Below are 13,840 nucleotides of genomic sequence, written 5' to 3'. Positions count from 1 at the left end.
TCCCCTTCATTCTTCTGAATTCAAGTGGGTACTGTCACAGAGCCATCAAACGCTCCTCATACAACAAGCCTTTCAACCCTGGGAATCATTTTCGTGACCCTCCTTTGAACCCACTCCAGTCTTGGCACACCGTTTCTTAGATAAGGGGCCCAAAACTGCCCTCAATATTCCAAGTGAAGCCTTATAAAATGTGAACATTGCATCCTTGTTTTGATATGCTAGACATCACTGGCAGGGTTTGATTCTGGGGCAAGTGTGAACATCTCCTTGGCTACAGATGTGGAGGTTTACTTCCAGGAGTCACTGGACAGTAATCGGAAGAGAAGATTGCTCAACGCCAAGGACCCTACGTCCAACCGCTAACCAGAAGCTAGGGGAGGGTCAAAGTGTCCATCCCAGCTCCCCTTCAGCGTACCATTTCTGTACGACTCTGGCTTCTTAGTACACAAGGATACTGTGGAGTGCATCAAGCCTTTTGCTCATGGATACTTTAGGTAGGAGGAATATGAATTGATACACACTGATCAAACGGTTCGCTCTTCAGGCAAATGCCTCAAGATAACCATCTTCTTGGAAGAGCATCTCCAGCTGAAGGACTGGAATGGTGTAATTATGTCGATAGATTAACAGGCACTGCTTCCATCTGCTGTGGACAAGGGAACTTTATAAAGCAGGGGCTCCCAACCTGGGGTCCCTCGTTTGATGGTAGGGGGTCGATGGCGTAAAAGAGGGTTGTGAACCCCGGTTACAAAGGTAAACAGATGATGCAGACTACAACAATAGAAACTTTGAGCAGGAAGTGGCATTAACAAGGCACAGCGTATTGAGTACATAGACACATTAACTGCATGTAACTGCATGCAACTCAGTTCTTCGTTACGGACAAACCAGCCTTACTAATCTTTCCCACCTCCAGCTCATCCATACAGTCAAATGCAAGCGGTAGTCGGGGGTGGGGGGTGGAAATCATGCAATTGCTCCAGTGAGCTGAATGACAGCCTGTTACTGGAATGAGCCAAGTACTCTCCATTATTTCAGAAACTGCCTTGACACGTGGGATACAGAGGCTCTTCAGTACAAGCAATTGATACACATGTGACGTAAAGCAAAGGTTACAGCTCCAGCTTCAGCAAAATAAATCATAACAAGCCATGGGGAATAAGATCACCAGGCCTACGTCTTTTCTTCCTAGAAAATAGGGTTTCCCCTTCCACTATAATCGACACTTCCCTTATCTACGTTCCCACCGCTTGTCCTCACCTACCACCCCACAAGCCTTTCCAGTGCATCACTGTCTATAGCCCCCGCCACCCGCAATAGAATCCTACCATTAATCTGAAACCTCCGCTATCTGCAAGGGACCCCTGCCACTAATCACACCGCTCCTTTCCCCACCCCACCCCTCAACGTTCCACAGGGTTCGCCACTCCCTTGCCCACTCATTCTTCTTGCCGTGGCCTCCTCGACATGGCAAGACCCAACACAGATGGGGGGAACTCATTCGTCAAGCACCTTCTCTGGTTCTGCTGCGAGAGCCGGGGTATCCCACCTGCCACTGCCACACCAGTGTAGGCTCTACAGCAACATACCTGCTCATCAGAAGCCAGGGAAGTGAAGAGGGGTATAAGGTCGCTTCTCAGAAACTCCAGCTCCAGGACCTTGGCGAATTCACCCAACTTCGATGCTGCTGCCTGGCGGACCATTGGTGTGCTGTCTGAGCACAAGCTGCCAAAATGTCTACAGAAAAAAAAAAGGTCACGTAGAAGCAGTCACTCATTGATGCAGAACTTAACAATTCGCAAACAGAAATACAAGCACTGAAAATTGACTTTTCTTCAATTAATGTTTCTAAATCAGAAGCTACTAAAATATTTTGCTAAACCCATCATCATTATGCGCTGTCATACGACGTGGGTGGTCACAGTCTTTCCATGACCATAATTGTTCTTAGCAAAGTTTTCTACAGAAGTGGTTTGCCATTGCTGTTTTCTGGGCAGCATGTGTCTTTACAAGATGGGTGACTCCCAGCCCATTATCAATACTCTTCAGAGTTTGTCTGCCTGGCATCAGGGATTGCATAACCAGGACTTGTGATGTGCACCGGCTGCTCATGCGGCCATCCACCACCTGCTCCCACAGCCTCACCTGACCCTGATCGGGGTGGGGTTGCTGGGTGGCCTGCAGACCAGCAGAAGGAAGGAGCGCCTTACACCTCTCCTTTGGTAGAGACGCATCTCCACCACATCACCCAAAAATCCAATATTTACGGTATTCAGTTTTTATCCTGAGAAATACTTCAAGATAGCAATAGAACATAGCAACTTACAGCACATTACAGACCCTTCAGCCCATAATGCTGTGCCAACCATGTGGTAGAGTATCAATACTCTAGAAACTGCCTACAATTTCCCTACCATACAGCCCTCTGTTTTTCTGAAACAATTTACTGTATCTGAAAGTTTACACAAATGACATCACATAAAGTTTTAATTCAGGGAGTAAAGCTGCTTGAAATGAACCCCAGATGTGGGTCTCCTTCACTTGGAGCAGAACAGAGCGATTGGTTGTGGACTACAGGTGCACACAGTTACCAAAGCAACCATCTCATCCAACAAAACTCAAACACCTCTGAACAGGTTCGTTTTTGAACCAGTGAAATCCTCTGCACGCCACATTAATCAAAATGGCCCTGAAGCATAGCAACAGGCTTGACAAGACACTACACTCAAAAAAAGTGCTCCTTTGTAAAACGGCAAGGTCATTTCAACCACGCAGCCGAGAGTAAGTGATGAGCACCACTCAAATATGGTGCACCTCGGCTTTTCTCACTAAAAACATACAAAAAACCTTCAGTTTAACGCACTAAAAACAAAAATACCGCATTTTCTGAGCTATTTTGGGACTGATTATTCTCTAAACTAGAAGCTTCTACCACTCAGTTAAAACAAGTCCACCATGGTGGTAGCATGTTATCTCCAATAAAACCAAATTATATTGAAATTGGGTGGCAGGAAGGAAATACGTCCTTGCCAAAGGAGGTGAAAGGCACTCCACTAGCCTGCAGGTTACCCTTGGGCAAGGTGTAGCACCTGCTTAGCCCCCACCCCCCCAATCAGGGTCACGTGAAGCTGTGGGAGCAGGTGGTGGATGGTTGTATGAGCAGCTGGTGCAGATCTCAATTCCTGACACTGACACCAGGCAGACAGTCTCTGGGGAGTATTGATAATGGGCTGTCACCCATCTTGTAAAGACATACGCTGCCCAGAAAGAAGGCGATGGCAAACCACTTCTGTAGAAAACTTCGCCAAGAGCAATCATATCCACGGAAAAGGCCCACGATCGCCCATGCCATATGACACGGTACATAATGAGTGATACTACAGGATGTAGATTTTCTACAATAACACTGTAACACTCCTAGCTAACTTCTATCATGTACAGCTGCAGCATTCCAAGGGAAGAAAGTACTTACTGACGCAGCTTGGCCTTTGCAGAGCTGGATACCTGAGGGTAGCAGACACTGAAAAGACTGCATGCCAAAGTCCTGGATGTAAACCGGTCGCCACAAGTCAGGTGCTTGACCAGCGGCAGAAAGTGGACTTCTAGTTCTGCAGGAGAATGCTCGTGGGAGATGGCTAGCAGTGAATCGACGGCTTTATCTTGCACTGTGGTGTATTCCATCGCTGCGAGGTTCTCCAAGGGAGGCTGATTAGTGGGAAAGAATTAGACTGAAACGCATGTTCTTTTGACTCTACTTCTAAGAAACACAATATTTAGAAACAATCTTTAAGATAAATTCTTAAATTGCTGAGAATTAGGAATTAAAGAAAATGAGACAGAGAAACATTTAAAGGCAGAACGATATAGAGCCATGTTGGAGGACAAAACACTAACTATCAAACACTGTATAAATCAAAGCACATATTTTCTCAATCACAGAAATTCCCAAGGTTCCTAACCAGAAAACACTGCACGAATGTTAAATAAAAGGAAATTACACCAACACGTTCCTAATTATCAACAATTACTATTCCGTCTTCAAATTAAGTACCAATAATTGTTAATCCTATGAGGTTTTAGTATGCAAATAAATATGAAGCTACCTGCCATAATAATTTTGCCAAAATCTGAGGGAAATCCATGGTCATCCACTTTGTTAGAAGAAATAAAAGTGTAAACTACTTTCTAAATTGGGAGAAAATTCAAGAATCCGAGGTGCAAAGGGACTTGGGAGTCCTCATGCAGCATTCACTAAAGGTAAACTTGCAGGCTGAGGAAGGCACATGCAATGTTAGCATTCATTTCGAGAGGACTAGAATAGAAAAGCAGGGATGTAATGTTCAGGCTTTATAAGGTGTTGGTGAGGCCTCATTTAGAGTGTTGTGAGGAGCTTTGGGCCCCTCATCAAAGAAAGGATGTGCTGACATTGGAAAAGGGTTTAAAGGAGGTTCACAAAAATAATACTGGGAATGAAAGGTTTGTCCCGTGAGGAGCGCTTGATGGCTCTGGGCCTGTACTCGCTGGAGTTCAGAAGAATGAGAAGAGACCTCATTGAAATCTATCAAATGTTGGAAGGTCTGTATGGAGTGGATGTGGAGAGGATGTTTCCTATGGTGGGGGAGTCTAAGGCTAGAGGACAAAGCCCCAGAATAGAGGGATATCCTTTCAGAGTGAAGATGATGAGGAATTTCTTTAGCCAGAGGGTGGTGAATATGTGGAATTCTGTGCCGCAGGTGGCTGTAGAGGTCAAGTCATTAGGTGTATTTAAGGCAGAGATTGATAGGTTCTTGATTGGATATGGCATCAAAGGTTACGGGGAGAAGACTGGGGAGTGGGGCAGAGGAGGGGAAAAAAGGATCAGCCATGATTGAAAGAAAGAGATTGATAGACTCTTGATTAATCAGGGCATGAAAGGATACAGGGAGAAGACAGGAGACTGGGGCTGAGAGGGGAAAATGGATCAGCGGAGAAGGCTCAATGGGCCATATAGCCTAATTCTGCATCTATATCTTATGGGCTTATGGAACTATTCAAATAACAACTGTGCCCATGATTCAGTTTAGAATTGCAGGCATGGGCGACCCCAGCATCACAGGGGCTCCTAGAAAACATTTCTGAATTGCTATTTTCTGTAATACAAAGCCACGCCATCTCAGCGTTCTTCAAGAAACACTGCTAAAAAAGTTTGTGGTATTTTATATGCAGCCCTCACCCACCCACACATGAATTCCATGAGCGAATTGGGATTCCTTACATAATAGGGAGCAAGAATTGGAGGAGCAAATTTGTAAGGAGACAGCAGATATTTGTAGTAAGCACAAGGCTGTGGTTGTGGGAGATTTTAATTTTCCACACATAGATTGGAAAGCCCATTCTGTAAAAGGCCTGGATGGTTTGGAGTTTGTAAAATGTGTGCAGGATAGTTTTTTGCAGCAATACATAGAGGTACCAACTAGAGAAGGGGCAGTGTTGGATCTCCTGTTAGGGAATGAGATAGGTCAAGTGACGGAGGGATGTGTTGGGGAGCACTTTGGGTCCAGTGATCACAATACCATTAGTTTCAATATAATTATAGAGAAGGATAGGACTGGACCCAGGGTTGAGATTATTGACTGGAGAAAGGCTAACTTTGAGGAGATGCAAAAGGATTTAGAAGGAGTGGATTGGGACAATTTGTTTTAGGGAAGGATGTAATAGAGAAATGGAGGTCATTTAATGGGGGCAGGGTATTAGAGTTTTGGATCATTGGGATCTCTTCTGGGGAAGCTGGGACCTGTACAGATCGGCTGGGTTGCACCTGAACTCGAGGGGGAGCAATATCCTTGCTGGCAGGTTTGCTAGCATGGTTCGGGAGGGTTTAAACTAATTTGCAAGGGGGATGGGACCCAGAGTGATAGAGCAGTGAAAGAAGGTGCCAGAGGATTGGCGTCTTGCTCATATGGTTCCATTGTTTAAAAAGGGTTCTAAGAGTAAACCGAGCAATTATCGGCCTGTAAGTTTGACGTCAGTGGTGGGTAAGTTAATGGGAAGTATTCTTAGAGATGGTATATATAGTTATCTGGATAGACAGGTTCTGATTAGGAATAGTCAACATGGATTTGTGCGTGGAAGGTCATGTTTGACAAATCTTACTGAATTTTTTGAAGAGGTTACGAGGAAAGTTGACGAGGGTAAAGCAGTGGATGTTGTCTATGTGGACTTCAGTAAGGCCTTTGACAAGGTTCCACACGGAAGGTTAGTTAGGAAGGTTCAATCGTTAGGTATTAATATTGAAGTAATAAAATGGCTTCAACAATGGCTGGATGGGAGATGCCAGAGAGTAGTGGTGGATAACTGTTGGTCTGGTTGGAGGCTGGTGACTAGTGGTGTACCTCAGGGATCTGTACTGGGTCCAATGTTGTTTGTCACATACATTAATGATCTGGATGATGGGGTGGTAAATTGCATTAGTAAGTATGCAGATGATACTAAGATAGGTGGCATGGATAATGAAGTAGGTTTTCAAAGCCTGCAGAGACATTTAGGCCAGTTAGAAGAGTGGGCTGCAAGATGGCAGATGGAGTTTAATGCTGATAAGTGAGAGGTGCTACATTTTGGTAAGAATAATCAAAATAAGACATACACGGTAAATGGTAGGGCATTGAAGAATGCAGTAGAACAGAGTGATCTAGGAATAATGGTGTATAGTTCCCTGAAGGTGGAATCTCATGTGGATAAGGTGGTGAAGAAAGCTTTTGGTATGCTGGCCTTTATAAATTAGAGCATTGAGTATAGGTGTATTGAGTATTGATGTAATGTTAAAATTGTACAAGGCATTGGTGAGGCCAAATTTGGAGTATTGTGTACAGTTCTGGTCCCCAAATTATAAGAAAGATGTCAACAAAATAGAGAGAGTACAGAGAAGATTTACTAGAATGTTACCTGGGTTTCAGCACTTAAGTTACAGAGAAAGATTGAACAAGTTAGGTCTTTATTCTTTGGAGCGTAGAAGGTTGAGGGGGGACTTGATAGAGGTATTTAAAATTATGAGGGGGATAGATTGAGTTGATGTGGAAAGGCTTTTACCATTGAGAGTAGGGGAGATTCAAACAAGAGGACATGAGTTGAGAGTTAAGGGGCAAAAGTTTAGGGGTAACACGAGGGGTAACTTCTTTACTCATAGAGTGGTAGCTGTGTGGAACGAGCTTCCAGTAGAAGTGGTAGAGGCAGGTTCGATATTGTCATTTAAAAAAAATTGGATAAGTATATGGACAGGAAAGGAATGGAGGGTTATGGGCTGAGTGCAGGTCGGTGGGACAAGGTGAGAGTAAGCGTTGGGCATGGACTAAAAGGGCTGAGATGGCCTGTTTCCGGGCTGTAATTGTTATATGGTTATATAAATGCTTTAAGGATTCTCTGCCTGTACTCGCAGGTAATTTTACAGAAATAGAGAACATTTTTGAAAGGAGTGATCAGATTAACAATACAAAAAGAAGGTACACACTCTACATACTGAATGCTGGAATGTCTAATTTGGAATAATAGAGTAGAACATGGAACAGTGCAGCACAGGATCAGGCCCTGTGACCCACAAGAACCAGCTCAAAAGAAAATCAAAAACGAATCCCTCCTACCTATACAATGTCCATCTCCCTCCATCTTTCTCATACCCATGTGCCTATCCAAAAGTCTCTTAAAAGCCTCTAATGTATTTATCATACCAGTCGATGTATTCCAGGCATCCACCACTCTGATGGTAAAAAAATTTACCCCTCACATTCCCCCTTGAACCTACTCCGTCTCACCTTCAATGCATGCCTCCGGTTTTAGACATTTCAATCCTGGGAAACAGATATTCCTATCTATTTTATCTATGCCTATGCCGCTGCCTGTCATAATCTTGCAAACCCCTATCAGATCTCCCCTTAACCTCAACGCTGCAGAGAAAACAACACAAATTTATCCAGCTCTCATGATTGCATGTCCTCCAAACCAGGCAGCATTCTGGTGAACCTCTTCTGCATCGTCCCCAAAGCCCCAACATCTTTCCTATAGTGGGACAACCAGAACTGCATGCAATACTCCAGACGTGGTCTGCCCAGAGTCTAATAAAGTTGTAGCATTTCCTCTAAACCAGGCAGCATCCTGGTTAAACCTCACGGATCGAGCATTACAGTCTACTTTGGTGGTTTAATAAATTCATTTCATTATTTTAATTCTGAATTGTCCTATGATGAACTGATCACTGAAAATCATTTTAATTTGAACCATGCCCTGTAATAGCCTGAGGCCCTCATTATTTAATTTCAGAATCTTGTTCCCCATTATGAGTATTTAAGAACAATACAAGTATGTTATTTTAAATAAATATTTAATGCATAGGACCATTGCATCTAAGCATTAAAATCTGTGCTTTGTTTCCCCCGGTTTGGCTCATGTTGAACGTATTTTTGATAAATACTGAGCAGAGGTTTCAGTGTTCGGGGGACGGTATCAGTCCGTGTACGTTTTCCAAAAGATTGCGCGGGTGAACCTCGATCAGGGGTAGAGTAACTACACTTCACTGTAGCGATGCTCGATGATACACCCCTCCAATATTTCAACCAGGTCCTGAAGAAGGGTCTCAGCCCGAAACCTCGACAGCTTACTCTTTTCCATAGACGCTGCCTGAGCTGCTGATTTCCTCCAGCATTGCTGTGGATCTCCAGCGCCGGCAGACTTTCTCGTGCTTACAAGTATGTTGGGGTGGCACAAAGCCTCATCTGCTACGAAAATTTTATTGCAAACAATAAACGCAGAGAGGGTTCTGTATGTGTCCATTTACCCCTCATTCAAGCAACCTATCATAACAAAGAAAACATTGCCGGGTCTGGAGGACCTGAGTTATATGGAAAGATTGAATATGTTAAGACTTTATAACTTGGAACCTAGAAGATTGCAAAGAGATGTGACAGAGGGATACAAGATTATGAGGGGGTTAGACAGGGTAAATGCAAGCAGTCATTGTCCACCGAGGTTGGATGAGACTGCAGCTAGAGGTCATGGGTTAAGGGTGAAAGGTGAAATGTTTAAGGGGAACATGCTGAACTTTTCTATGACTAATTATTAAGTCATTTACTTTATCAGTGCCTGTGGAACCCTGCTGCTTTGAGAATCAGCTTCTGGAAATTAACCTTTAGTAAGACGGTAATATCGCCTGAATGACAATAACCACATGACCATCCTGTGCAGTGTTTTGCAAATGTACATCCGCTCTTACCAGCAAACAGTGAACGTACTCCGGTCCACCAACGAACACCATGAAGCTCCCTAGTTGCTCTGCCAATGCCAGCAGCACCTCCTCTTCTTCGTAAGAGGTCTCTGCATTGAGACAAGAAATCAGTGGCAAGATGATTCTGACAGGCGATTGTTCAAACCGAGGCAGCCTGGCCAGGCGCAGCTTTGTACCTACCAGTCAGAATTGGGAGCAGCTCACTCCGGGTACGCTCAACCCCCAAGGTCAAGGCAATTGTGGAGAGCTGCTTGATGATGTTGCACTGTAACTGGGGAAAGGAAAGAAATGAAATTGAACAATGTCATCTAACCCTGAACACAATTCTGGGGGGAAAAAGACATTTTTGCTTTAAAATATGCCAAAATCAAAAATACACAACTAAGTGGCCCTTGTGACAATTAAATGCAGACAATGGCTAACAGAACAGAAACCCATAGCAGTAAGCATTATTTCTAGAGCAGGGTGAGGTTATTGTGACAGAAAGATTGGATCTCATCATTTAGCGATTCAATCCATTTCTTGCTGTGTATGTGGCCGGGTTACACAACAAAACTATAAATAAAAATGCTAGAGACGGGAACTAAGTTAACAGTTTTTTTAAAAACTTACGGGACCCGAACTGAACACATATATACAGATCAATACGCGCCTAATAGCGCAAGCTCAATAACGTGTTACTACGGCATCAAATAGTCCCATATTATACAGAGGACTATCTGGTACAGGCACGATTCGTTGGTGCAGTTGATTGTCCTAATCAAAGGCTGGCAGGGCAAGAAGGTACGACGATAATCTTACGTTAAGTTTTCTCATAAGACTGGCCTCCATTGCCTTCAATGTCTCCCTCTGCAAGTTCATAGGTAATTCTCTCTCTGTTAGGGATGCAATCAAATCAAAGTTATAATAGGTTGTAGCTTCCAATTCAACCAATCATTTATCATTCAAAATATATACCTCGGCAGGGAGAAATCAACTAAAAATTTACTTGGGAGGTGGGAGAATATCTAAACCTGTCAGAGCCCTCTGGACGGCGGGGTGGGGGGGGGGGGATGCAAAATGTGAGGAGGCTTTTCAATCGCTGAAGGAGTTGCTGACCCTGGCTTTTGTGGACCCCCGACGGCTGTATGCACTGCACACCGATGCCAGCCTAGAGGGGTTGGGTGCGTCCTGTATCAGGATCAGGGCATTGGTTTGAGGCCTGTGGCGTTTGTCAGCCAGAGTTTGTCGCCCTCTGAGAGAAAATATCCCCGCCACAAGTTGGAATACCTGGCGTTGAAATGGGTGGTGGTGGGTAAGCTGAGTGACTGTCTCTCCGGGGCGGGCGGACAACAACCCACTCACTCGCATCCTGACCTCGGCGAAACTGGATGCCACAGGCCATCGGTGGTTAGCGGCCTTGTCAGCCTGAAGTACCGGCCGGGGAGCCGGAACGTTGATGCGGACACTTTGTCCTGACGGATGCATGAGGGACTGGAGAGGGACGAGGAGTGGGAGAGCGTTCCCGCCCCTGGGGTGAAGGCCATGTGTCAGTTTGCTATCACCGTAAAGGCTGAGGAAAAGGAGAGGCAGAATTGAGCGGCGGATCAATTGGGGGCTTCTGATGACGCCCTACCCCCAGTTTACTGTAACCTGACTGCTCTGAGGACCAAGAGCTGCCAGAATTGAGTTCTGGAGAAGTGGCAGTTACTGAGTGAGATGACCCGGGCATTGGCACTATCTGGTACGCGGTTGAAAAGGGGGATACGGCACAGGTGGAAAAGACGAAACACGCTTCGGTTCCTCCATCACTGAGAGAATGGCCTCGATTGAAGTTAAAGAACCAAATTTTATGCCGGCTCATGTCACCCCCAGACCGACCTTGGCGTTGGCAGCCGGTCCTGCCGGAGAAGTATTGGAAGATTGCGTTGTGGTCACGTCATGATGATTCTGGACATTTGGGGGTGGAAAAGACCTATGGATTGCTCAGAGACCGGTTTTACTGGCCCCGGATGAAGTCGGAGGGTGAAGAATACTACAAGTCGTGCATTCGCTGCACACGGTGGAAGACACTGCCTGTGCAGGCAGCTCCTTTATCACACTTGCAGAGTGCAGGGCCCCTGGACCTGATGCGTATGGATTTCCTGGCCATAGAACCCGATGTCAACAACACGGCGAATGTCTTAGTCACGGATCACCACTCTAGATATGCTCAGGCTTTTCCTACCAAGGACCAGAAGGTGACTACAGTTGCAAAAGTGTTATGGGAGAAGTATTTCGTGCATTATGGCCTTCCCAGGTGGATACATAGTGACCAGGGACGGGACTTTGAGAGTAGACTCATCTATGAGTTACTGGGCATGCTGGGAGTTGAGAAATTGAGGACCATGCCCTATCACCTACTGGGTGATCCCCAGCCTGAGAGGTTTAATCTGACTTTGCTGGACATGCTCGGGACCCTGGAGATCAGCAAGAAGAGCAGGTGGAGTCAACATATCGGGCATCTGATTCACTGTTACAACTGTCCACAAAATGAAGCTACTGCATACTCGCCATATACAGGAAGCCAAGGCATTACGAGTGAAGGCTTGAAATATGGACTGTCCCATATAACTGCTGAAAAGGCATGCTTAATTGGGGCCCATGCAACTGTCCGAGGCTACACCTTTTGTTTGGAGAAAGTGGGAGGAACCTAAGTCAAACTTGAGAGTAAGAACTAGTTCTACCAGATGAGGAAAGATGGCGATGAAAGGGAACTGATAAGGTCTGTTGTCTAGAAAGAAGCAGAACTTTAAGGACTTCCTAGAGGGGGATGGAAATGTATAAACACTAAATCCATAGTGAAAATAAAGTGATCTGGGCCAGGCATCTGAAAGTGATGGAGAGATTACAGACTAGATAATGTTCTAAATGTCAGTTGCCAGAAAAACACTGGCCCGAACACGAGGAAGAACACTTCCTATTTCTTTTAAAAATTAAGACTACATTATTTGTTAGATTGATAAAACCAGACAGGCTTCCGATTACCATTGCATCTCTATTGGTAGAGTAATCCTTTCAGTACCATACCATACGAATAGCCTGGATTCTTTGACTCCAGGTAGGTCTTACAAGAGATATAGTTAAGCCTGGAAAATTGTAGCTATGGATGGAGGAAAGATTGGATAAGTTTGGGTTGTTTTCTAGTCTTGAGGTGTATAAAATTGGGAGGATTAAATGGCAGAAATGAGAAGGACTTATTTCCTGAACAGGGGGATTAAAAAAAAACTGAGATGCATAGTAACTGCTAGCAGTATTAAAAGTATTTTCACTCAGAGGGTGGTAGAGGGATCTGGAATACTTCAAAGGCATAAATTCCCCTCATATTAAAAAAGTAAATGAATATCTGAAGAGCTGTGATCAACCGGTCTACAGAGCCTGAGGTAGGATGTGGAATTAGAATGGATAGCTCTTTTCTAGACCATCACAGATACAATTCCCATCATAGTTATAATTCCCATCATATTTATTTTTATGGTTCTACGAGTTTGGCTTAGGAAATAGGCAGGTAGGTTCTATTTTTAGAAACATAATTTAGTCGTTCAACTAATTTTTAAAAGTGTTTATACTTGTAAACTTTCAACTTAAAAAGACTTTCTTTCATCAAGTTTTTTTTTGGAATGTGTCATCTCAGGTGTTTACAGACAGAATGTTTTGATATGCAGACCTACCCTGCTTAGCAATGCAGCTCAGTGACATTTTAGATTTCCTGCTCTTTGCAGATTCAGTCCTGAAAACAAAAAGCAAAAATCAAATTTTGAGCTTAAGAGCTTGGCAGATAAATATCATATTGTCCTTAGAATTTTGCAGTGACAAAGGATCGCAGATCAACACTGTAGACTGCTTTTCTTTTCACAAATTCTGCCCGATTCTGTGCATGTTACAGCAAGCTACTCACAAAACTTCTGAGCCAAATCCCACAGTCTCAGCAGCACAGCAAATTTTACAGATTATCATTAAACTGCAAAATAGAATGAATTATGTCACTGGATGGAACAATCAGCTATTGAAAGAAAACCTGCTAGAAATTTAGGTAAACTTTTTGAAAACAGAAATCCAAATATCACAGATACTGGAAGTCCAAAGAGAATGACAGAAATATTCAGCAGGTCAAGCAGTATCTAAAAAGAGAGAAACAGAATTACTGAAATAATATTTCAAAAGTCACTGACATTGTTCCGTGCTCCATCTCCTTAGTAGAAAATACTACTCTTTAAAGAAGTCGGCTAAATAATTGAAGAACAGTCAAGTGCAACCTAATCTTTAAAAAGTACTTTCAATAGGGGAGAAGGCATCCCATTATGTTTAATTTATAAAACAGTGATACTACTAATATTCTGAAAAGTCTCTTTCCAACTAAGGCTGTATTGTCTAGTGACATTACCTTTGTAAAGAAAGTGGTCTAGCCCTGGGCCTCTCAGCAGCAGTGGAGGAAGGCTTGGTGGAACTGGACACTTCTTTGTTTAGCTCTTCTTCAGCCTTCCTAATTAACTCGGCATTGTGCTGGTAATACAAGAGAAAGGTTAAATGTTCATACTTTGACAACTCTGATAGCTGTCTTCTCCAGATAGC

General features: G+C 43.9%; 1 protein-coding gene across 1 annotated transcript in view; it reads right to left on the bottom strand.

Moving 5' to 3' along the window:
- Positions 1 to 13,840, bottom strand: part of LOC140730666 (serine/threonine-protein phosphatase 2A 65 kDa regulatory subunit A beta isoform-like) — a 92,163-nt gene that overhangs the window by 48,523 nt on the left and 29,800 nt on the right. The window contains exons 5-11 of the mRNA XM_073051416.1: positions 13,653 to 13,771; positions 12,940 to 12,998; positions 10,052 to 10,125; positions 9,431 to 9,521; positions 9,239 to 9,339; positions 3,473 to 3,705; positions 1,590 to 1,737 (exon numbers count right to left, since the gene is read on the bottom strand). Of these exons, the coding sequence (XP_072907517.1) occupies positions 1,590 to 1,737; positions 3,473 to 3,705; positions 9,239 to 9,339; positions 9,431 to 9,521; positions 10,052 to 10,125; positions 12,940 to 12,998; positions 13,653 to 13,771 (825 nt within the window). The remainder of the gene's footprint in view (positions 1 to 1,589; positions 1,738 to 3,472; positions 3,706 to 9,238; positions 9,340 to 9,430; positions 9,522 to 10,051; positions 10,126 to 12,939; positions 12,999 to 13,652; positions 13,772 to 13,840) is intronic.

Source organism: Hemitrygon akajei, chromosome 7 (genome assembly GCF_048418815.1).
Source record: "Hemitrygon akajei chromosome 7, sHemAka1.3, whole genome shotgun sequence".
Classification (NCBI taxonomy): Eukaryota; Metazoa; Chordata; class Chondrichthyes; order Myliobatiformes; family Dasyatidae; genus Hemitrygon; species Hemitrygon akajei.
The sequence above is the reverse complement of the archived record's forward strand: the minus strand, read 5'-3'. Positions and strand labels throughout refer to the sequence as shown.